Below are 24,156 nucleotides of genomic sequence, written 5' to 3'. Positions count from 1 at the left end.
ATGTATTGCATATATAAATTAGTTAAGGCAATGTATTAAAATTAAAATAATTAAATATGATAGAGAGAAACGTTCTATACAAAGCCCGATGTTTAGTACTTAAAGATATGAACATAAAAGGCAGGTTTTCGGTTCTCATACACATAACATTACGCCAATAAGGAATTGTCAACTGTTTAGCTTCTCCAGCATTACTGTGCTTTGCAGACCGGAAACAGCTGAATAATGCACGGAAAATCTCCCCACATTTAGCCATCCTCATAGTCGAGAGCAACGCAGTCTTCGCCATCTCCTTGAGGCTGGTTGGTGCCCCAGTCTTGTCATCATATAGGAAATCAAGAAACCTTGTTATTGGGGTATGCTGTTTGTGTTAATATGACTATAGCTAAGATAAATGACAAATAACACATTAAACGTCAATGCAAAAAAAGATTTGCTTCGGCGATGACATTAAGTTATCTGTGCATTTGTATTACGGCATTTAGGAATTCCAAGCTACAGTCTTAATTTATTTAAAGTTTGTATCTGTAAAGCAATACACTTTGATTGAATACTGCTCTTACTTGGGAAGTAAAGCACTATAATATAATTATTGATGACATTTTTATTACAGTGACTAAACAAGTTTAACACCGCGTAAAATTATGTTTACTAATGGACACATATATGCACCTGTAAATGTCGCCTCTTTATCGTTGTCATCCCAAATGAAGTGTCCTTCCACCACCTGATCGTTCAGGCCGATCCACCAGTGCTGAGCTGCATATGGCGTTCAATAGCATCATATTTTAGATATCAAAATATTAAAAAAAGTGATATATATAATGCATAAAGTGGACGTGATTAAGAGCGAAAACATGTACTAGTAAAATGTGTAAACAAATAAATATTATGAAACAAAAATATTAAACATTATACAAAATTGCTCATTTATGTTTAAGCTATGGTTTTGTTTTGTATTAGATGTTTTTGTGCAATTTCAAATCATTACAGATAACAATATAATGCTAGATTTTACGTACTTTGCCTTTCTCTAGCAAGATTCTTGACGAAGTTGTTTTCCAACGATGTCATAATGTGTGCTAGACGACCACCACGTTGTCGACAATAGTGCTGAACGAACACAATCACATGAACAATAAAATGTTGATGGACATATAGACATTCATACACACGATTTCATGTATACTATTCTGGTATGTTTATACTTGGACTTGTTTAAGTATCACCTTTTTTACAAATGGCAAAGATATCTTTAAAATTAAACTTAACAATCCTGATATTCAAGTACAAATTTAGGATACAGTTCGAATTCTTATTATAAAAACAGTCTTTAACCCGGACGGCGTAAACATATGTTGTTATGATTAGAACTTTATGATCGTGGATATATTCAACTGTAAGAATTTCAACTGTTGGTTATTCAAATTCAGAGACATCTTCGAATTATATAAGGATCATAAACAAATGTCAAACATTTTATTGTAGCTTCGAAGAAGGTTGGGGTATTTTAATATGCGATAATTTGTAATCTACCATGCGGTTTGTTAAGTTTGCACATGATTAACTATTTGAATTTGCAGTCATTGAATTTAAAATTTCTAATATTTTTAACATGTAAATGATTCTTGGTCATATAAAAAAGGTAACCAGTTTCAAACCAAACCGAACCGAAACAACACAACTATAATTATAACAGGCGTACGAACATAACTATGGTTTACCGCCTTTGAACTGGAGATGGTAAATATCGATTATTAGCATAACTCTGACGATCCATATCTTTGAATTAGTGTACAAGGTAAACAACTTTGAACGGACGATGGTAAATATCGATTACGGTCATAACTTTGACGGCACATACCTCTTAATTAGTGTTAACGGTCACCGCAAATGAACGGTCAATTGACAAAGCGATCATTATTATTTTACTAAAAGACACTTGTAAATATCGGTCATAGTCTACCTCTGAAGGTCCATGGAAAATATTGATCATACCTCTGACTCAGTGTATGTTCCCTGCACGCTCTCAAAATGGTAACAAGACCCTCGGAATGAGGTGTTGCCATCCCGAAAATTTGTGGCAGCCACATCTGTAACGAAAGGTAACGTTCCCCTTTTTTATTTTTTGAAAGCACTAAAAGGGTTTCTGCGAAAACCAAGACGTCTGCTCTCTTAATATTTTGCTAATTTAGTGTATATCGTCCCCTCCCCGCGAAAATGGCCAACTTCAATATTTACAAGTTTCAGGAGAAGGAAAAAACTTCATATTTAAAAAAAATACAGAATGAAGCTAAAACTTTGTATTATTACATTTTAGATATCCCCACATGTGTTCTAAAGTGACGTTTGACTGTTTCTTTTGTCAATATGAGAACATTGTCTAGCTCGAGCTTTTACAGCTGGAGTTAGACAATTTTCTCATATTATTTTGACTTTTTTACATTTAGTTTGGAATTTTCGTTCCAACCAATCGAACTTCGCCAAAGCCTCACATGGTATAACTTTGAAAGCCGATAGGATATGACCTTGGAATTCTTCGCGGGAGAAGCGGGCCGTTTTCGCCATTGCGAAAATGTCAAAACCCGTTTTCGTGCCGAAACTTATGCTGTTGGCGGAACTAGAAATGACATATAGTTACTCCTTATCTATTCTTTGTGCCATGATGTTCTGAAATGAATTTGGAATTATAACAGCAAACAACTGAGAATGACAAGTAACACTTGTTCTTGTATATCAATTTTGTATAAACAGGTTAAACCTACTTAAAAATGATAATATGCTTGTTAGCATAAATGCGAAATAAAGAAAAAAAATAATAAAAAAAATAATAATAATAATAACTTAAACATTCAATAATAATAATAATTTAATTATAAAGTATTATTATGATATAAATACTAACAAAAATACTGGTATCGTATTGTATTGACTACAAAAACACGATGCAATCAAGTTGTTCTTATTTATTTCCTTTAAAGTAGGATAATACAGAACTATTTTTATATATTATTTATACTGACTTTTCACGACCTTAGTTGCAAAATCAGAATGTCTTACTAAATATAGACATCCATATTTAAAGTTTCGCTACCATGAAATAAAACTCTACAATATGATGTGCTTACATTAAACGTTCGCACATCGATAAAATGTATATTATCCTTAAAATATATAAAACGCATTCATTAAATATTTTGACATTGATTCATGAGAATCTTTTTTTTTCAAAGCGTTACTTATAATATAAATAAACGCGCTATTACAATATCGGTAATATGTTTATTTATTCTATAAATAATATTCAGCTTATGTTTTCGCAATAATATATTATAACTATGCGTTTACATAATTATACTGCTCCTTAAACTGCTACTGCTACTTCTGCTTATCTTACAATAGTATGTACATATTGCAAACTTGTCTTCTCAATCAGTCTTAGTGTAGCATCGATATGTTTACACTATCAAGAACATACCTTCAAGTTTAAACCAACACTAATATCTAAAAAACATCATTAAAAGAAAGTTTAAAAATGTCCACTTCGTAATTCTAACAATATTCGCAACATTCAATGTAAATCACAAATTTCTCACGAACTTGTCTACTATAAAGTTATGAACAATCTACCGGAATCTGTAGGAACGGCTCCTTCTCTTTCTTTTTTTTTTTTTTTTTTTTTTTTATTCAATATAATACATACAATATATACATGTATATTATCATACAACATAGTGGTTGTACAAAGCAATTAAGTTTAGACATGTTATACAAGATATGCTAATATATATTTTTTTAAAGAGAAAAAAAAGAACAACAGAAGAATAGTTATGAAAAATGATGAGTTGTATAAAGTCGGAAGAAAGCATACTGGACTTGTGTGTTTTGTTGTATATTCACAATGATCTTATAAGATGGAAAAAATTATATACAAAAATATTTTAGAAATATAAACTAACATTAGAGTGAAATGTATATAAGTGGACAAACATTATAAGAATTTAATCCGATTCCATTTTTGTTCAAAGATTTGTAATGTGTCATTACTGAGGGCTATTTCTTTCTCAATCTGGATTTTTAGTTTAAGACTATTGACAAAACAATTAAAATTTGGTACTTGTTTTTTGTACTTCATGTTAAAGATAAAATATTTCATCAATATAAGAATAAAATTCACAATATTATTACAGTCTATTGATTTCAATGAGTAAATTCCGAAACTTACATTTAAGAAAGATAGTTTAACGTTTAGTTGCTGTTGTTCAAGAAAAGATACTAATTGATTCCAAATAGGCTGGATGTGTTTGCACTCCCAAAAAAGATGTTCTATAGTTTCGATGTTTTCACCGCAGAAGTCACACAGATTTGAGTTAGATAATTTACATTTAAAGAGATATTTATTTGTAGCTATTATTCTATGGATGTATTTAAATTGAAAATTTCTCAGTGTGCTTTCAATAGTTGCTTTATATGGCATGGTAAATATGTGTTTCCAATTAAGTTCATGTTCTCCGAAAAGGGCTTGCCATTTATTTTGGGTTTTGGAGTTTTCTGTAGGTTTTTTAATTTGCAGTGTGTAAAATATTTTATTCGGTTTGTTTTTTCTTCCAAGTATGTTTTCTACGAATGTTGTTTGAGTACATGGTGTATTATTTGTATTGATTTCAGATTTAATATGCATGGGTATGCTTTTGATTAGTGTGTAGTACTTCAGAAAATTATTTGAAGGTATTCCGTATATGTAGCATATATCATCAAAAGAGTAGAAATCCTTGATTCTGTAGTCATATAATTGGTCGACATATTTAATGCTTCGTTCAAACCAATCTTTATGGAAAAACGTCTTATTGTTTGAAGTTATGTCTTTATTGTTCCATAAAATAGTTTTACTGCTGGTTTTGGTTTCTAGGTTATGAGTGACATCACTCCATGCTGATAGAACATCAGACAGGAATATGTTTTTGTTTGCAATTTCATGTAAGATAGTATTGCTGATGTTACATTCAAAGAGTAAGGAGTCACCATATTGTTTTAGGATTTTCTGGTAGAATAATTTCCAATTACTCGTATTGGTATTATCTAGGTATCTTTTAACCCAGCTGCATTTGATTGCATTCAAGAATGAGTCAATGTTCGTTAATTGAATACCTCCATTTTCTACAGATTGAATTAACTGAGTTCGTTTTATTTTATCAGGCTTACCGTCCCATATGAAATTAAATATTGCTGATTTTATATCGTTAATAACATCATTTGGTGGATTTGGGAGAACTGTTAATACATAAATTAGTTTAGGAAGTGCAAATGTTTTCAATACTGTGTTTTTTCCGCTTAGTGTAAGTTTACGGTGATGCCATGATTTTAAGCAGTTTTTGAAATTCTGCAATTTAGGTAGTATGTTTTTAAGAACTGTATCCTTTTCATTATTTGTGAAAGTAATTCCTAACGTTGTGGCTTCATCGGATGTCCAATTAAATTTCATTTCTTTTTTATATACGACATTACTTTGTTTTAATTTACCTACTCGTAGCACAGTACATTTACTTTTGTTTAGTTTAAGACCCGATGTCAATCCGTAGATGGTTAGTGACTCTATTAGGTTATGGAAAGAATCGTAATTGTCGTTTAAGAAATAAGTTGCATCGTCAGCAAATAGGGACTGTTTGATATCTTCATCAGGATCTAGTGATATGCCTTTTATGTGTTTATTTGATTGGATGTGATGTGATAGATACTCGATGCAAATAATGAATAGCGATGATGAGAGTGGACATCCTTGTCGAACCCCTCGTTCGATGTTAAAACTATTTGAAAAGAAGCCATTGTTAATGATTATACTGTTAATATCGGTATAGAATAGTTTAACCCATTGAATGAGACTTTCACCAAAGTTCATATTTTCTAAGCAAGAGAACATAAATGAATGATCGAGTGAATCGAATGCCTTTTCAAAATCTGCAAAGAATATAAGACCAGGATTGTTTGAATTGTTAAAATAGTTTATGCATTCTTGGATAAGACGAACGTTTTCACCAATGTAACGTCCTTTTATGAAACCAGATTGAGATTTTGAAATGATTGATGGTAATATTTTTTTTATTCTGTTTGCTATACTTTTAGTTGCAATTTTATATTCATTATTTAGTAAACTAATCGGGCGCCAGTTTGATAAGGATTCTAAGTTTTTTCCAGGTTTTGGAATGAGTGATATAATACCTTGTTTTTGTAGCGTAGTTAAGTTTTCGTTGTTAAATGAATAGTTAAGTGAATTAATTAGATGTGTTTTTATATCATTCCAGAATATTTTATAAAATTCGATTGTGATGCCATCAGATCCTGGGCTTTTGTTATTTTGCATATCTTTTAGGGCTAATCCACATTCATATTCATTAAGTAATCCGTCGCACAGTTGTTTTTCCTCTTGGTTTAAAGCGTGATGTGTATTTTTAAAAAGGGTGTTATTTTCAACATTTTTTCGTTTATAGAGTGTTTCGAAAAATAAATACAGTTATTTGTTCACTTCTACGTTTTTCAATGTTTGCGAAGTATTTTGTATTTTTTTCATTGTGTTCAACATGCTGTGCACGCGCTCTTAGTATTATTCCATTGAGATGTGTATGATAAATTCCGTCTAATATTTGTTTTTTTAATGTTATTTCATTTTCAATGTCGGTGGTATCCTTTGTGTTTGTTTGATGCAATTGTTTTTCAAGTGTTTCAATGGTTTTGATGGTTTCAGTTTCAAGTTTGTGAGTTTCTTTACGTTTAAATGATGTGTATCTAATTGTTGTGTTACGTATATTTCCTTTAATTACTTCCCATAAGGTGTTTGGGTTTGCATCTTTATTATTTTGAACTGTATTTAATATTTCCTGTTTTATTTGTGTTTGATATTGTGTATCCAATAAGATGCTGTTGTTAATTTTAAAGTATCCTGGGCCTCTTTCAGGTTGTATATTGTGCAGTTTAAGTTCAACTATAGAGTGGTCAGTCATAAATCCTGGTTTTATGTTACATGTGTCAATAATGTTGCAAAGAGATTCAGATATTAAAAAATAGTCTAATCTACAAAATATTGTTGGTTTTGTGTTTGAGTGCCAGGTGAATTTGCTTTCGTTTGGGTATACTGTACGCCAGATATCTATCATATTGTAGTTTTCAATTATGTTATTTAAAATGTTTCTATTTTTAGGATGAGTATAAATGTTTCCATTCTTTTTATCTAATAATGGGTTCAGGACAGTATTGAAATCACCGCCGATTATAATATTTTTATCTTGGTTACTAATTATAAAGGATTGTAATGTTTCGTAAAATGCGGAATCATCTATGTTGGGACCGTAAACGTTGATTAATGTAAGTTCTGTTTCATGTATTTTGATATCTATACTTGCTAGTCTGCCAATTATTATTTCGTTAAGGTTATCAACTGTGATCCCTATGTTACTTTTTATCAGAAAGGCAATGCCTTGTTTATTAGAACATCGTCCACTGAGGTAGATATCCCCGTCCCATTCATTTTTTAAGGTTTGCGCTAAAGTGTGTGTCAAGTGACTTTCTTGTAATAAGCATACATTATTTTTTTTTTCGTCTAACCATTTGAAGATTTTTATGCGTTTATCTTTGCTGTTTAGCCCTTTTACATTTAAAGTACATAGCTTGATCATTTAAAAAAGGGTGATGTAAATGATAATGTATGTGTGCTTGTCCAGTTAGTTTCTATTTGAAAACGTGTCCAGTTGGTTTCTATTATAAGAAGTAAGATGTCTACACAAACTAACAAAATTAGAAAACAAAAATAAGGGATACAAAAGGATGAATATTCCATAAAAAAGAAGGAGTAAAAAAAAATAATCATAAATGTGAGATTATAACAATAATAAACGACTGGTCTCCAATAGAGACATAAACAGCGCATTTCCTTACACTGGAAATACACAAACTAATTGAATTAGTGATCTGAGATACAAAAAGTATATATGTATAACACCGTAGATTATATGGTAGCTTATAGTAGTGTTTTTGTCTCTTCTTCAAAAGATATTTTAGTGAAATAGAAATAAAGGTCAGATAAGTACACTGTACACAACAATTCACCATCCAAGTTACAAAAGTAGCTATTTCATAAAGAAAAACATTGTGTTTTGCTTAACATTATCATATGTAAGAAGATTTTTCTTCTAAACAAACATGCATAGATTAAAAGAAAACAACACAAAAGGTTATATGTACAAACAAAATACAAATATTATGTTAAGGGATGATCATTAAATACGGTTCTGTCAACATCGTATAAATGTAGGTAGTGATCTGAAAAAAAAACACGTAAAAATGACACCGTTCAATGGATGATGTGTGTGTGTGTGTGTGTGTGTGTGTGTGTGTGTGTGTGTGTGTGTGTGTGTGTGTGTGTGTGTGTGTGTGTGTGTGTGTGTGTGTGTGTGTGTGTGTGTGTGTGTGTGTGTGTGTGTGTGTGTGTGTGTGTGTGTGTGTGTGTGTGTGTGTGTGTGTGTGTGTGTGTGTGTGTGTGTGTGTGTGTGTGTGTGGTGTGTGTGTGTGTGTGTGTGTGTGTGTGTGTGTGTGTGTGTGTGTGTGTGGTGTGTGTGTGTGTGTGTGGTGTGTGTGTGTGTGTGTGTGTGTGTGTGTGTGTGTGTGTGTGTGTGTGTGTGTGTGTGTGTGTGTGTGTGTGTGTGTGTGTGTGTGTGTGTGTGTGTGTGTGTGTGTGTGTGTGTGTGTGGTGTGTGTGTGTGTGTGTGTGTGTGTGTGTGTGTGTGTGTGTGTGTGTGTGTGTGTGTGTGTGTGTGTGTGTGTGTGTGTGTGTGTGTGTGTGTGTGTGTGTGTGTGTGCGTGTGTGCGTGTGTGTGTGTGTGATCGCGTATGTATCCGCACGTGTGTGTGCGCGTGCGTGCATGTGTGTGTGCATGTTTGAGTGTGTGCGTGTGCTGGTTTTACTTTGCGTGCGCGCGAGCGTGTGAGTTATGGGCATGCGTATGTGTATATGTTTGTGCGTTTTTGCGTGTTGGTTTTTGCGTGTGTGTGTATGTTGTTATAATTATTAAGCGTTGATTACAATAATAACTAAATAAATATGGCTATTGTAATTACAAAATATTGTTAATATCAAGAGACACATGCTCTATAAGAAAAACAAATGATTTGTATGGTAAAGCTGTAAAATAACAGATGTACACAGGTACTTTTTCACATCCGTCTCTTTGTCGATCCAAATATACGAAAACGAAATGTGCTTAGATCGACTGACGGATACTCACGCGTTTATTAAATAAAGCGAGACTTGTTAGAAGTTATCTACGTTTGGAATGTAAATCTCATATTTTAATCAGTCTGTATCCGGCCGTCAGTTAATCTAGTTCCGAAAAAAAGATGAACTAGACTAACCACCGGATGTGTTAATACTAAACTATCAAAGTTATGAGCGTTAAACTTTCAGTAGGAAAGTTGTATTTTGTAAATAAAGAGTTCGAATACTTTTAATTATGTGAACATCTGTATACCATGCCTTTAAAGTGTACCTGTAATAATAATAAAGCACAGTAATACTACTGGAAAAGTATCTTGAAGAAAACTAACAACAACATGGAAAACAAAAAGAAAACATACATAAATAAATATATATGTAAGTGTACTGGATGTATTCAGTACAATAGTTGGCAGGTCCCATGACAGGAAGAGAATGATCTGAAATTATAGAATCAATAATTATGAAGCTATAGCAGTCTTTTTTTTAATTATGTGAGGAATCTTCAATTGGCCCATTTAACCGCTTCCAAATAAAGTATAAAAATCATTTTATTCTAAGTAGTGTTAAATAGGAAGATAGAAATGGGGCCATTGATTTGTTTAGGTAGTAAGACTTCGCATTTTATTAACATATAAACATAGAATGAAAACAAAATTTGTTTAAATGAAATGATGCCATGTAGCATGGTGTAAAAGCTATACTATTAACACTTAGAGCATTATTTCTACAATTTGAATATTTATATTATAAACAGTATTTAAGTAATCGTACTATTAAAAAAAATATGCACGATACTCTAAAGACAGATAGATTAAATAGACTATACATGTATACTAGTAACAGGCGTATATTTTTTTTTCTTTGAAAAGGCAAATCTTAACAGTTATTATGCGTTTTACTACTAGTACATTCATAGATGTAATATTTGCTTTAAAAAAGAAAACACGCATCAAATATATTCAATATAAATTATTTTCTATAAACGAATCACAGTTCTTGAGAATAGAAATCTAAATATACCATACAAACAATAATCATGTACTTTCCATAAACGAATCACAGTTCTTGAGAACAGAAATCCAAATAAACCGTACAGACAATATTCATGTACATATCAAGAAAATATTTCATTTAGACATGTAACAGGTGTGAGGGTTCAGTTTTATATAAAATACTAACTATTCCAAAATTCTATAAAAACACTTTATAAAATGTTTAATATTAGTAGATCACTGGCTGTTCAATTATTGGAAAAAAACACTAAATATTTCTATTATCATAACATTTATCATCAAAAATACCTTACTGAAAGGATCGGGAAACAAACACTACCCTGTTTACATATATAAAGTATACTCCCTCTTAAGTGGGTTTGCTTTTTCTCTGCGATACGTTCATTGCGGAAATGTGTACATTTTTAAATTTTATGGCAATGTTTTGAATGAGGTAACAACATACGAATATATACACAATTCCCATTTCAAATAGATAAATTAAGTTATACAGTAAATTGCACGCAGTTTTTGGGGATATGAATAAATCTTAACAAGTTTAATAGGTACGTGTTTTATGATATTCGATGGTTGTTAAGAATGTGATTATTAGTTTGTGACAAAAATTTATAGCTGTCTATAGGTAATGGTTCGTGCGCCAAGTAAATGTGTGTTTGTGTAAGTGTACGGATGCATGCGCGCGTGTGTGTGCCTGCGTACTTACATGCGTGCGTCTATATGGTAGCATGCGTCTGTGTGGTGTGTGTGTATTTGTGTGTGTTACAAATTACATTTAACTTACAAAAACACAGCTACATGTGATATCACAAAAAACATACTTTCTAAAGGGAAAATACACATTGGGTTCTACAGGGTATCTATAGAAAGAGAGTGTTTAATGTCCGGGTCCAGAGTTATCGCCCCTATTTTATTGATTGTGTTCTGTTGGTCGATCTTGAGCTGCTGCCATTTGACACTTTTCGGGCGTAAGTTGTATTGTTTGTCGCATGCTTTTTGTTTGGCCATGCCTTTGCCAGCCAGAGTTTGTATTTATCAAATGTCACTAGCTCGTTACGGTCTTGTCCCCGATAGCGTACGAAAAGTTTCCCGTCGCGGGACCAGGCCTTCTCCACCAACTCAGGTTCTTTGAGACGTAATGAAGCCAGAACTTCTACATTCATCTTTGTCAGGTCTTCATTAATGAAGATGCCAGTATTCTTTAGACGATTGGCACGCTTCATTATTTCGATTTTCGTTTGGCGTCTGACGAGTTTTACAATGACTGGCCTGCATTTATTCTCTACATATTTTCCGAGGCGATGGGCAATATCGATATCTTTGGTCTCGAGTTGCATGCCTAGCTTGTCATTTAACATTAAGACCGTTTCGTCGGCCACGGCCATTGACGACTGTTGGTCCGAATCATTGGAAAGGCCAGTAATACGAATGCTGTTTCTCCGGCCATATTGTTCGAGATCATTTTGACCGGATGTTTGGCTGCACTCTGTATCGTATTGCAATATTTTCAGGCAATCGATTTCACTCTTCTGTTCCTTAATTATTTTGTGTAATGAGTCTATTTCGTTTTTAGTTTCAAAAACGCTACTTTCCAGTATTTCAAGTTTTTTTAAAACACTTCCTAAAAACTTTTCCTTTATTTCTTCAAGAGTTTCCTTTATCATGGTTTTGATTAGAAAAGTGTCATTTTTTGTAAGCACGTTTGTAAGCTTGGAGCTAATTTCATCGAGACGTTTTCCGATTAATGTTTCCGTGTGCTCGGTCACGGTTTTTGTTGCCCCGCTTTGCACGAAGTCCGTCATGGTTTTCTGATTTTGATTTCCTTGATCTGTTTTCGTCATTTTACTACTTTTTTTGTTCTGCTTGTTTGGTTTATTTGAGTTTGGTGTATCGAAGACAGGTACTTCACTCAGGCTAGCGTTGCTCTCACTAGCTGTGGATGAGTATTGCCTTTTGCTCATTATAATGTTTATATTTAGGTTTTCTCAAGTTTTTTTCCGTGGACGTATACGTGTCTAACGGTTTATTCGGAACGGCGACAATTAGCGATTTTCAATTAGGCGACCCGGTCATGCGTGACGAGTTCACAACAAAATAACGGGTAGAATGCTGACAGGATAGAACTAGTTTGTAAGCCTGTGATTGCTGTCTATATGTCTATAAGATTTGAATATTATGCTTTATTATGTACCCCACCCGCGCGAAAATACGGCGGGGCAAAATGTAAATCAAGAGCTACAATCTAAAACACGTTTAACAAAGGCTCGTTACTTGTTTCTCGTGCACATAGTCCATATTAATATAATCCAACCATTTTAAGACATTCACATTCACTCAGATCACTCGCGTTTATTTTATTTCATAGATTACATTTTCAGCGTATGTGTTTACATTCAAACCGGAAGTCCCTTCTCTTTCTGCTTTTAAAGCAATTTTAAACAAAGATAAAAAAGAATTCCCCAGCATTACTACGATGGGGAACGGAGCTTTTCTTTCGTTTTGACAATCCAGTTTGTCCAGTTTCCAATCCATAACTTCGCAACTACTTCTTTTTGGTGTTAAAGACGGAGCATACAAAGTAAATTCATTAATATTCAACCATGTTCAGTCTTTTATCTGTGATAGTCTGAGATTCTACCCCTATTCCATCTCAGGAAGAAACCATATTCTGCTCACGAGGCCCCGTCGCGGAATCGCTTCTCTTGTTACCGCAACTTCTCTCATTCTGAAACTCTACTTGTTCACTACTTTCTCTTTCCGTCTCAACTTATTAGCGTTTTTGCTATCTACACTACCGTGTCATAATATGTTCTATTTTTCCATTTCAAAACGATAAACAAATACCGATCACCGTTCTATATTGTTCGTAATTTTGCCATTTCTATCAATTGATTTTATACCTTTGGTTGTTTAAACCATATCAGCAGAGTTTCCAAAAGACGGAAGAGAGACACCCCATAAGCCTCGAGCTTTCTTCTCAGTTCTGTCAATTGCATTTAGCAGCGCTTATGTTAATCAATACAGCAATTTCTAGCTGCCTAGAATAGTGTTGGTAAAAAGTATATATGTTTGTATTTTATTGCTTATATTTTATTTGATCGTTCGTCAAAAAGTTGTAATTCTGTTACTCTTGTATCTTCAATGCAATTGAGTAATTAAATAGTAATTAAATTGAATGCGTTTTAATTCCCTTTTATTATTGTTTAATTTGAGTTACAATGCTATGAAGTTAAATTTTATTTACACTTAAATGTTTTATGAATATTGCTGGGCCAAGTGTGAGGTTGAGCGCTCTATAACCAGGTTTAAACCCCCAATGCTTTGCATTGACCGTTCCAAGGCGGTGACCCCAGCTTTATTCATATTTTGTGTTTATGTTGGTTTGTATTGTGCTGTATTGTGCTGTTTTGTACTGTTTGGGCAATCGGTCACTTGCCTTAAATAAAGGACCAACTCATTGTTTTTAATGAAAATTCAATACTGCTCCAGCAGCTGGAGTTTCACTTCTTTATATTATATGTTACTTCGAGTATCGGTAATAAATAGTTATTAAACAAAGAATGTTTTTATATAAAAAACAAAACAAAGGGACAGTAAATGTACTTCTTTAGCTGCTTTAATGGTTTAATCAAGAAGTTGGAATAATCATACTTTTCACAAGCTACTATAAATAGCTATAATTCAGCGACAAGGTACGAATGATAGACATACGATTTTGATTTGTAGTTATTTTCGTTGGTCTTCAAATGTAAGTCGATGGACTTTGTTGCCCCATTTCCCATTTATGCTATTACTACCCAACGTGTTTTTGTGCTTCGTAACAATATATTTCTCCGGGAAATCAATCGCTAAGCAATTGAATGTGTATTGAAGTAAATTTACTTTTGTGACTTATGTTATCAATGTAATTTAAATGGCACATGTAACATTTGTATTATAAAAATGATTAATTTTTTCACGTGCAAAACTGTTTTTCATTAATCTCCTCTGCTTGGCTGTGGTTAAAAACGTGTACTATTTGTATTAATATAGTTGAGCCACTCTTGTAAAACAGAAAAGGCATGCGCCTAAATGTTATCTTAATTTTGACTGCGCCATACGAGAGGGCTTATCAGAGACAACACTTTCCGCTTCGACTGGAGTTTTCTTAAGACGAGATCGTCAAAAGAAAACATTCCTTTAAAGTAAAAAAAATTAAACGTCCCGAATTAGCCTGTGCGGACCTTAACGCGCATATTTCAAGTCCGCTTTTCTCAGTGCGCACCGTTTATAATTTGTTTTTTGCCTAGTGGTTACGTGATTTAAGTACCATTATTGGTACCTGTATTAAATAGGAATGAAGATATCAGTACGAAGAAATGAACCGCTGTTGTGACGGTGTTTGTATGCTTCCTTTGTTTTCTGTTAAGCTTATTATTTCAGCATGAACTAACATAGGGTAAGTAAATTGGAAAAATACATTTTTCAAAGTCCAATTTTAAACAACTGTGTATTAACATTGATAACAAATAAATAAAGTTATTGGCCTACATGTAGAAAAATCCTGATAAGTTTTCTTAAAAAAATGAGCGAAATGTGGCTCCCTGAAGTAGAAGATCGGGCAAAATGGGCCATGTTCAGGCATTTTAGGGAGATAAACTGCTTTAATTTGCATGCCACTACACGAATTCAAGGATTTATACAAACTTACACATGTCTACCATAACATCTCAGCAGGGTTTCTCCAGAAAACTATTTCTTGTGGAGAAATTTGTGTTTTAAATGACCATGTTGGGAAAACATGGATAACATCTGGAGACTACCCGGAAACCATATATGAGCAGTGACTTTATAATTCGTTGGTGACAAAAAACCTAATTTCCATCCATTTTGATGCAATTTCTTTGCTTTGTAGAGGCATAAATTAAGTGTATGTGGGCACGTATGCATACACATGTACTTTTAATGCTTTATAATACATTTTATGATATTCTTTGCATTTCATCCAACATCATTAAAGAAAATTGAATACTTTGTCTGATATATAATGTGGTTAGACTATTTTCACTTTAGACATGTAAAGCTGATTTGCCAGTTTGTGCTAAATTTACATTGTATCACAATTCTAGTGTTGCCAACCCCCCCCCCAAATTATTATACCCCCACAAACTCGGTTTGGGGGGCTATATAGGAAGCAGTTTGTCCCGTCCGTCCCTGTCCCAGTACGTCACGTCCGTCCCGACAATTTCACTAATGGCTACTACTTTGTTTGGTTTACCTCCCCTTATCTTATCATATATATGATATGCACGAGTCCATGTAATACAAGGCGTGCTACCTCTCCCCATTAACGTTTCAAAAAATGAATTTTTAACGGTTATATATAAATTGTTGACTTAAGTGTATCTCATTTTCCTATACAACTCGCATACAGTGTCTATCAACTGTTTAACTTATTGACAAATGTATCCCAAAGTGATGACTTATGTCAATTGAGATATATATAGAAACTGTATAAGAAACTTGTCAATTAAACACTTGTTACTCAAACCATCTGAAAACAACAGCCACCTCCCTACACAACCCAACTCCTATCTTTGGCAGTTGGTTGTTGTTAGCAGGTTGAAAAAGTCCTTAATATTTTGGTATTAAAGTAATGTTTTTTGAGGCTCTTAAAATGTGAATCAATAAAGTAAGGATTGCGATCATCACTACCACATACTTTAAAACTGTGACTTATTGAATATTATATATACAACCCCCATATACTATCATGAAAACATCATTCTACCTAACCAATTCATGTATGTGACAACGCATTCAAGTCTTTCTTTAAATTTTCCAAAATAGTGTTGGTAAAAAGAAATGAAACACGAGAATAATGAAAAGGCACTACTGATGATACATAAGACATTTAAAAGTACATATGTATGCATATGTGCCCACATACACTTACTCTTTGCCTCTACAAAGCAAAGAAACTGCAAGAAAATGGCAGGAAATTACAGTTTTTGTGACCTAAAAGAATTAAAAAGTCACTGCTCATATAAGGTTTCCTGGTCTTCTCCATATGGTATCCATATTTTCCCAACATGGACATTACAAACGCAAATTTCTCCACAAAAAAATAGTTTTCTGGGGAAACCCTTCTGAGAGGTTATGGCAGACATGTGTAAGTTTGTATAAATCCTTTAATTACTAGGGTGGCTTGCAAATTCAAGCAGTTTTTCTCCCCTGAATACATTAACATGGCCCATTTTGCCCGATCTTCTCTTTCAGGGAGCCACATTTCGCTCATTTTTTAAGAAAATGTGTCTGGATTTTTTCTACATGTAGGTCAATACCTTAATTATCAACGTTAATACACAGTTGATTCAAATTGGACTGTATACTGTTTTTTCCAATTTACTTACCCTATGTTAGTTCATGCTAAAATAACGAGCATTACGCCAATGGTATTACACTGCTCACAAGGTATCGTATTTCCTGGGGTTCCCCAATGCCTCACTAGTTATTATAAATAAAGCAAGGCAACGTATTTAACAAAACTACCATCGAAAATGTTTAACTAAAACATGTTTTTGCTTGGTCAAATGTTCGATCGCATAATTGCATTAAACGCAGTATGTGCTAAAATACATTTATTTAAATTATTTTATTAATCTGACAATCCGTTGCTGTATTTCGTTAGGTGCTTAACATCAGACAGATCAGCACTATTGTTTATATATTTGTTTGGAAATTATTTATGAGAATTTGCAAATTCACATTTTATCATCGATTTGTAATATTTTATACTGGACATATTGAGGAAAATACAGAATTATCTGCCAGCAAATTTAACGCCAGCGTTGAGGATTATCATCCGACAAATGTTTTCTGATGATATATTTGAAGACAGTGGTGCCGAAATTTGTAAAACAAAGGCATGACTATAATACGGACAGAAGGTTTACTTTTTCTGTAAGTGAAATCGATTCAGGTTGCATGGAGTATGTATATTATTTATTAAAATATGGCAAACGTATACAGCGAATTCTTATAACTTTTTATTACAGATGTACCAACCAACACTCCACGGTAATACAGTATATCAATTTTCTCGTCACGTATTTAATCCTTGGCATTTGGTTTGTTCATTTTCCCTTTTAAGAGTTCTTTGTTTTGCCTTTAAATCATCCCTTGTAAGCTGAAAGTGATTTGTGTTGTTTTCTTGAATAATTTGTACAGGATATTTGTTGCGTTAAGTTTCCGGTCGACGCTTAAAATCTTGTTCCTTATTGTGCTTGGTTCATATTCAGAACCATCACATTTTCTAACTGAAAGCACATAATTTTCCAAGTATTCGTCAAACATATCTGGGCCTTTGTCATGAATTTCCTTTTTTTTCTTGTTTTGGCAATAAGACTCTTTTGAACTTGTTGACATCAAAAATTGTTTTCTTTAGAGTATTCATGTTTTCTGCTTGACAGATTTGTTGTTTAACTTCTTCATTTGTTCATTTGTTAGTTGTTTAAAACAGTCCTTTACATTCCGGGTTGAGGGCATGTTAACTGGAGAAGGCTGATCAATTTCGAAGGGCTCATGACAGTCAAAGTCATTAAGATCAATGCTATACATAGTTTGAAAATCAGATAGACTTACTTCAGTGCCACTTATTTTCAAGTTTTCAACATTTGTAAGACCTACATGTTCATTGTTCACCATGCCTGTAGAGTTTTCCTTATTGATTTCATCCTTCCTGTTAGTATCAACATCTTGTTCCTTAATTTTGACAGTTACATCTTCATTTAATTTACTTTCAACCATTAAATCTTCACAATTTTTTTTTTTATTGATAAAAAAAACTCGAAAGATTTCATTCAAAAATAGTGTTATTTTATTCAATTGAATGCTATTTCATTGAAAAAAACATTAATTGCAGACGACCGAAAATAAGTGTGTATTAGTGGAGTGTTACCTTTATATTAAGAAACGCCGTATATTAAAGATTATGAGTAAATAAATTTAAAGGCAAAATTGTTTACTTCATTGTCACCTGTTTGCTTAAATTTTACATATTTATAATTTTTAAGACCATTTTGTTTCGACAAAACATTTTGCAGGAATTTTGCATGTTCATTTTGCAAAAGGTGAAATATTATAACATGTTAATCGGCGCGTAGGAATACGTACTTACGGTTCGATCGCGGTTACTTGAGGTACGTCGGAGATGAACTAGTTTATTTGACCCTGCTTTATTAGGTCAATTTTTGCAACAGAGGCAATATAAATAGAGAATACATGGTTGGTGACGGGATGGATAAAGTTTATTTGCTGATGCTTAAGAAAAAAGTAAGGCGAGCTTTAGCGAGCCCTAATTCTTTTTCGGGCCGAACCGGACAATTTTCTCCATTTTGGCACTAACCATATATTCGATTTATACTGATTCATTTCAAAATCTGTTTTTAGCACATTTAATAAAACACAAATGATTACTTGACATAACAAAATAATTTTTCAAGTCGGGCCTCCAACAGGTACACAACATTCGTGACGACCGAATAACTACCGATTGTGTCACGTAAAAAATAGTTTCACATTGAACTGTTCCTCTTAATACTTTTCTCTTATAAATGTTAGAAGAAATAAAAAAAATCGAGAATATGATATATTTATTGTTAGAAATGGAAAAAATGAAACAGTAAAATATAACTCAATATTTGTTCAAGGTCGTTGACTGAAACTCATGAACAATTAAATGTCATATTTCTCGATGAATAATTTCATATAAAATGAGAAATTGTGAATTATAACAGTTGCGCCTGCAAATAAAGATATGGATTTTCATTCAAAGACAGTGTTAGTTTGTTCTATTTAATAATATTTTATTGAAAAATAATATCAATTGCAGACGACAGAAAATAAGTTTGTATGAGTTGAGTGCAACCTTTCTATTTATATATAGTAACGCCGTATATCAAAGGTGTCGAAGTAACCAGGTGCCAATGTGACTAGATACCTATTAAAGGTTATGAGTAAAAAAAATTGAAGGCAATATTGTTTACTTCATTGCCATATGTTTGCTTAAATTTAATACACATGTATTACTTTTGCTGTAAATGTTTTGACAAAACATTTTTCTGGAACTTCGCATGTATATTTGGTAAAAGGTCAAATATAAGAACATGTTAATCGGCGCATAGGAATACGTACTTACCGTTGCCGGAGATCAACTAGTTTATTCGACCCTGCTTATTAGGTCAATGTTTTCAACAGAGTCAGGATAAAACACCAATTAAGGTTCATGTATTATGAAGTGTGTATTTCTAACATTAAATCCGTTCAAATTATTTTTAGTCAATTCAAACAACCAAACACACTGGAACACATGGGAAACGCTTGATCTAACATCTGCGGATATTTAAGGTAGCTGGTTATGTGTTAACCACTTACTCCTGGCTCGCTGTGTTCAGATCTAAAACGTTATATATAAGTGTACTGTTAACAAAATCGCACACAGCCTTGACTTGATAGAGTGTTAATTCAGAATACTAACATATTACATTCGTTTAAATAAGTTCGTCCCAACTCTGACACCGTCTTTTTACAAAGACAACAGGTTCGTAAGTATTAAGGTTTATATGTATTCAACTAAAAGGTCCATACTTACCTGTATGTGAGTGAAAGAAAAACAAGTTGCCGAAATCGTCTATTTTATAGCTATTAGAAAATGCATTTATTGTATATAATTCAACCGATTGATCTATCAGTGTTGCCCTAGCAAATGTAGTGACCGTAATAATAAACACTTTATATTAGCATGGTTTGTGTAATCAAGCGAAGGCAACCAATGACAGTTTAAAAATATATTTTCCTTCTAATTAACAAAGATATTTCGATTTATCTTCAAGCAGGGAAAAAATCTGATTGTGGACATTTTAAGAAATTTACACATGTATACAGTTTGAAATACAATTTGATTATAAATACCCTCACTGAACGTATTAATAAAACGTTTGTCTATTATTCAAAATGGTAATAGAGCTTACGCTATATAGACGATAGAATGTACAGCTCATGACAATACACCTATCAAAATGAGTACCTTATTTTATATATTGGTGGACACTTATATGAACATTGCACGCCAGCCCAATGTAAATCATATTCGGGCGCAAATAACACACAATCCTTGTCGAGATATTCATTGTCATTCGGCTGAAAGTCTGAAATATAAAGACAGACAAAATGTCAATGAGCCTGAGGCTGCATTAAATATATTAAAGCGTATTTTCGCAAAAGGGAAATAATGTAACATACGCAGTATGGTTCCACCATTGCATCGTAAAACAGTCACACAGTGAACACTCACATTTAGTAGACAGTTCCTCTTAAGACAGTGTGTACGTGTGCGTGCGTGCATGTGCGTGTGTTTGTGCCTGCGGGTACGTGTCCGTGTGCGTGTGCTTTCGTGCGTGCGTGTGCGTATAATATTAATGTAAAAAATATATATAATATGTATAACCTTCCAAATATACGTGTAAACGATTCAAAATAAGCGGTAACACAGGTAATAAATCAAGGAAGAAATACAAAACGAAATACATGTGTACGTAGCGACGCTGTCGTCGTCAAACCATTTCCTTTGCCTTCCGTTTCTTCGTCAGTGATTCCTTGCCACCAATAGCTTGCTGAGTGTAAATGTTGTTAAAAAATCGAAACTCGTGCAGATAAAACTTAAACAATAATTTGGCTAGTTCGAAATGCAGTATGCATTAATTATTAGGTAACTGAATGATCGATGAAAAATTGTCAAAATTGACAACAATTATACCGATAAGAGTACCCGATATCAATTTATACACAAGCAAACCCAGTTAAATAATGGATAAAATATGTTTTTGTATAAACGGACATTTTTGCAATGTCCAAACTATAAATCGAACAGTGACGCTACCGGGCCTCTGTTTTCAGAGATGTTCGGTTTCGAAGGTTGCGTCAGAATGCAATTTTATTTCAATATGAAACAAATATGTTCAACATGAACGTTCGTTTCGAAAAATGAAACAAAATACTTTGTACTTATTTTAAACGAAGGCAATCTGCGAAGCAAAGTACTCGTGGTCTTTCTAGAAGAAGTCATGGATGGTTAGGTGATTAAAGATGTTTTTCTCGACTTGAACGTAATTCTTTTAAGAAACAGGACCCAAGTTAGTTCATCGGTCTACAGTTATAGGAAGCCCCATGCACAATATGCACCAGCATCCGATGTAAGGTACTCTTCGTTCTACAGCTCAGCATATAGAGTCAAACACTGGAAACGAACTAAGGCTCAAGGTTCTAGTTCCCCCAACAGTGCATATTGCAAGTCAGATTCTTTGAAGATCACAATCAGTTTCGCATTATCTACCGAGGGCAGTCCACACACGCAGCCACGCATTAATATCGACAACAACTCCTCTTCATTCCCAGAAACCAGCCATTAGCACACAACGATATTTAGACCTTTTCCAAAAGGGCCTCTCAATAAAGTAACATGAGCTCCTAACCATCAACCAATATGAATATCACCAACGATGCGAATCGCCAATTGCCAATCCCACTAGGCATGTGGTGGGGGTAGACACATTACTTGACCTGAACATGTTTGCCTTTAAAACTAGTTTAAACATATTTATTTGTATTTACACATTCATTTACAAACAATTGAATATAATAGACAGTTTAAGGTACATGTATACAAATGGATTGGGCCTAGAGTTATACCAACACCATCGAAGGGCCCTCTCCATATCATTCAAATCATTCAGATACCCATGCCATAATAATCTAAAGAGTTATAATTCTTAGCCTTACACAGAGAGTAAGATAATAAGCCAACATCTGGTGGCATTGGAATTGTCGTTAACGATTCACTGACTTCCTTTGTTAATATCATACAATCAAATACTGAACACATACTCTGGATTTTGATTTGTAAACCTATAAAAAATGTGATGACAATATTTAAATAGGTGCTGTTATAAGATTTTTAACGAGGAAGCTGTTACGGCCTTCGAAAATTATATATGACAGACATGTAATGAAATTTACTATGCTATCCTTGCAGGTTTTTTAACAGCAGAGTCGGACACATAAAATATGTAATTAGTTCAGATCATCACTCAAACGACTTTTTAATATTGACGAAGATTTGCAGAACCATCTTTACCTATACATAACTCTTGTAACACTATGTACTACAGAAACAATACACAGGGACTTAGACTAATAGATATACACACAAATAATAATATCGGTATCCTTAATGGAAGACTTTCTTCTGAAAAAAGCTTCTTACATTTTAAAATTTCGAAATAAATCAACCGTTGACTATGTCATTTCCTCATCTTAAAGCTCAACCATTGACTATGTCATTTCCTCATCTTAAAGCTATCTTTTTTTTTTTAAACTTTCACATCACTGAAACAGACCCACTTCTTTCAGACGGCCTCTGCGTATGCAACTAGTCCATAGCTATACCAGAAACAGATTCCCTTAACCTACTGACACGAGCTCAACAAACGTAAGCGGACACCGAAATGGAAACATGACTTAGCTGATCAGTTGATTTATTGCATGACCCACCATAAAATTTACCAAATGGTATCACAAATGAATACATACCCCCCCCCCCCCCCCAAAAAAAAAGGTTGAATACATCACTGGAAAGCTCCAATCGATTTACAACCAAACCTTCAACTTTCAGTTGTCGAACAAACTTGAAATGATCAAGTTTGAAATTAGAATTTTCAATAAAATTAAAAATTGCACTATGTCAATAGGAAATGTCAATAGTGAGAGCGTACAATTATTACTACGATATATCTATGTTAATTATTGAAGACTAGTGTTTCTGTCCGACTTCATGATGTTTAATTTCTCTACCCTCTCAAACAAAGCGGTTTTTTTCTTGCTAACAAAAATTATAAAATTATGTTTATTTAAAATAACTAGCATGCACGCTCGAACCGCCTAAACAGTCAATTAGCGGTGTTTCTATTGTCTTATTGTTACGCAAACATCCTTTCTCCACGATTTAGTGCCTTGGTTTATTATCTGAACGAAAATTGTTTTTTTAGATTGCCCCCAAATCGACTGTACTGGTTCTAATCACAGGACTGGCTTCAATAGGCGTCTCAAAATAAGCCTAAGGCTTTATATGGAATAGAGCTACAATTATTATTATTATTTATATTATTACTATTATTATTATTATTATTATTATCATCATTATGATTACTTCTTTCATCATTAATATATGAATTACCATTATTATTTTATCATAATCTATCAGTACTACTACTATATCGTCTTTTCCTTTTTCGTTTTGAATTCGACGCAACGAAACATGAAAAGTAACGCATATTAGTTAATATTCCGATTTTCTTATAACCGAAACAAAATTAAAGTACGAACACAACAGCCATTTCTTAATGTCGTTTTTCGTTGTACTTATTATAAAACAAAACACGAAATGTATTTCCCTGTTCATATTTCGTTTCAATTTTCATATAACGAAAATCAATGATTAAAACTTGAAACGGAAGTTTCGGTCCTGTTTACCATTCTTGAGAAGTAACTCATTCGTGGCTTTTGCGAGTATTATTTTCCCTTACATAAGAATTAATCCCTTATTTCCTTCAACATGGTTTCTTACGTGATTGTTTTTTTTTTGGGTTTGGGGGGGTGGTGGTGAGAGGTATGGTGAGGAGACGACAAGCCGTAAGGGAAGAAGACTTGGGTATTTTCAGTAGTTTATCCAGGTAATGTATTTTTCCAAATTGAAATGATCATAATCTTGACATCTAAATGTTTCCCAACGTACCGGTATTTCATGTCAATCCAACCAAATAGATAGGGCTAAAATTAGCTTCTTATGAA

General features: G+C 33.3%; 1 protein-coding gene across 1 annotated transcript; it reads right to left on the bottom strand.

Annotated features, from left to right (window-relative positions):
- Positions 1-248: 248 nt before the first annotated feature.
- LOC127857368 (low affinity immunoglobulin epsilon Fc receptor-like) lies at positions 249-11,630 on the bottom strand. The gene is made up of 6 exons (XM_052393766.1): positions 11,283-11,630; positions 9,648-9,699; positions 1,999-2,093; positions 1,023-1,113; positions 673-759; positions 249-316 (listed from the first exon to the last, which is right to left on the bottom strand). The coding sequence occupies exons 1-6, from the start codon at positions 11,628-11,630 to the stop codon at positions 249-251; spliced, it is 741 nt and encodes a 246-aa protein (XP_052249726.1).
- Between the last annotated feature and the right edge of the window lie 12,526 nt (positions 11,631-24,156).

This window comes from Dreissena polymorpha, chromosome 14, assembly GCF_020536995.1.
Source record: "Dreissena polymorpha isolate Duluth1 chromosome 14, UMN_Dpol_1.0, whole genome shotgun sequence".
Taxonomy (NCBI): domain Eukaryota; kingdom Metazoa; phylum Mollusca; class Bivalvia; order Myida; family Dreissenidae; genus Dreissena; species Dreissena polymorpha.
This window is presented reverse-complemented; position numbering and strand designations above follow the sequence as displayed.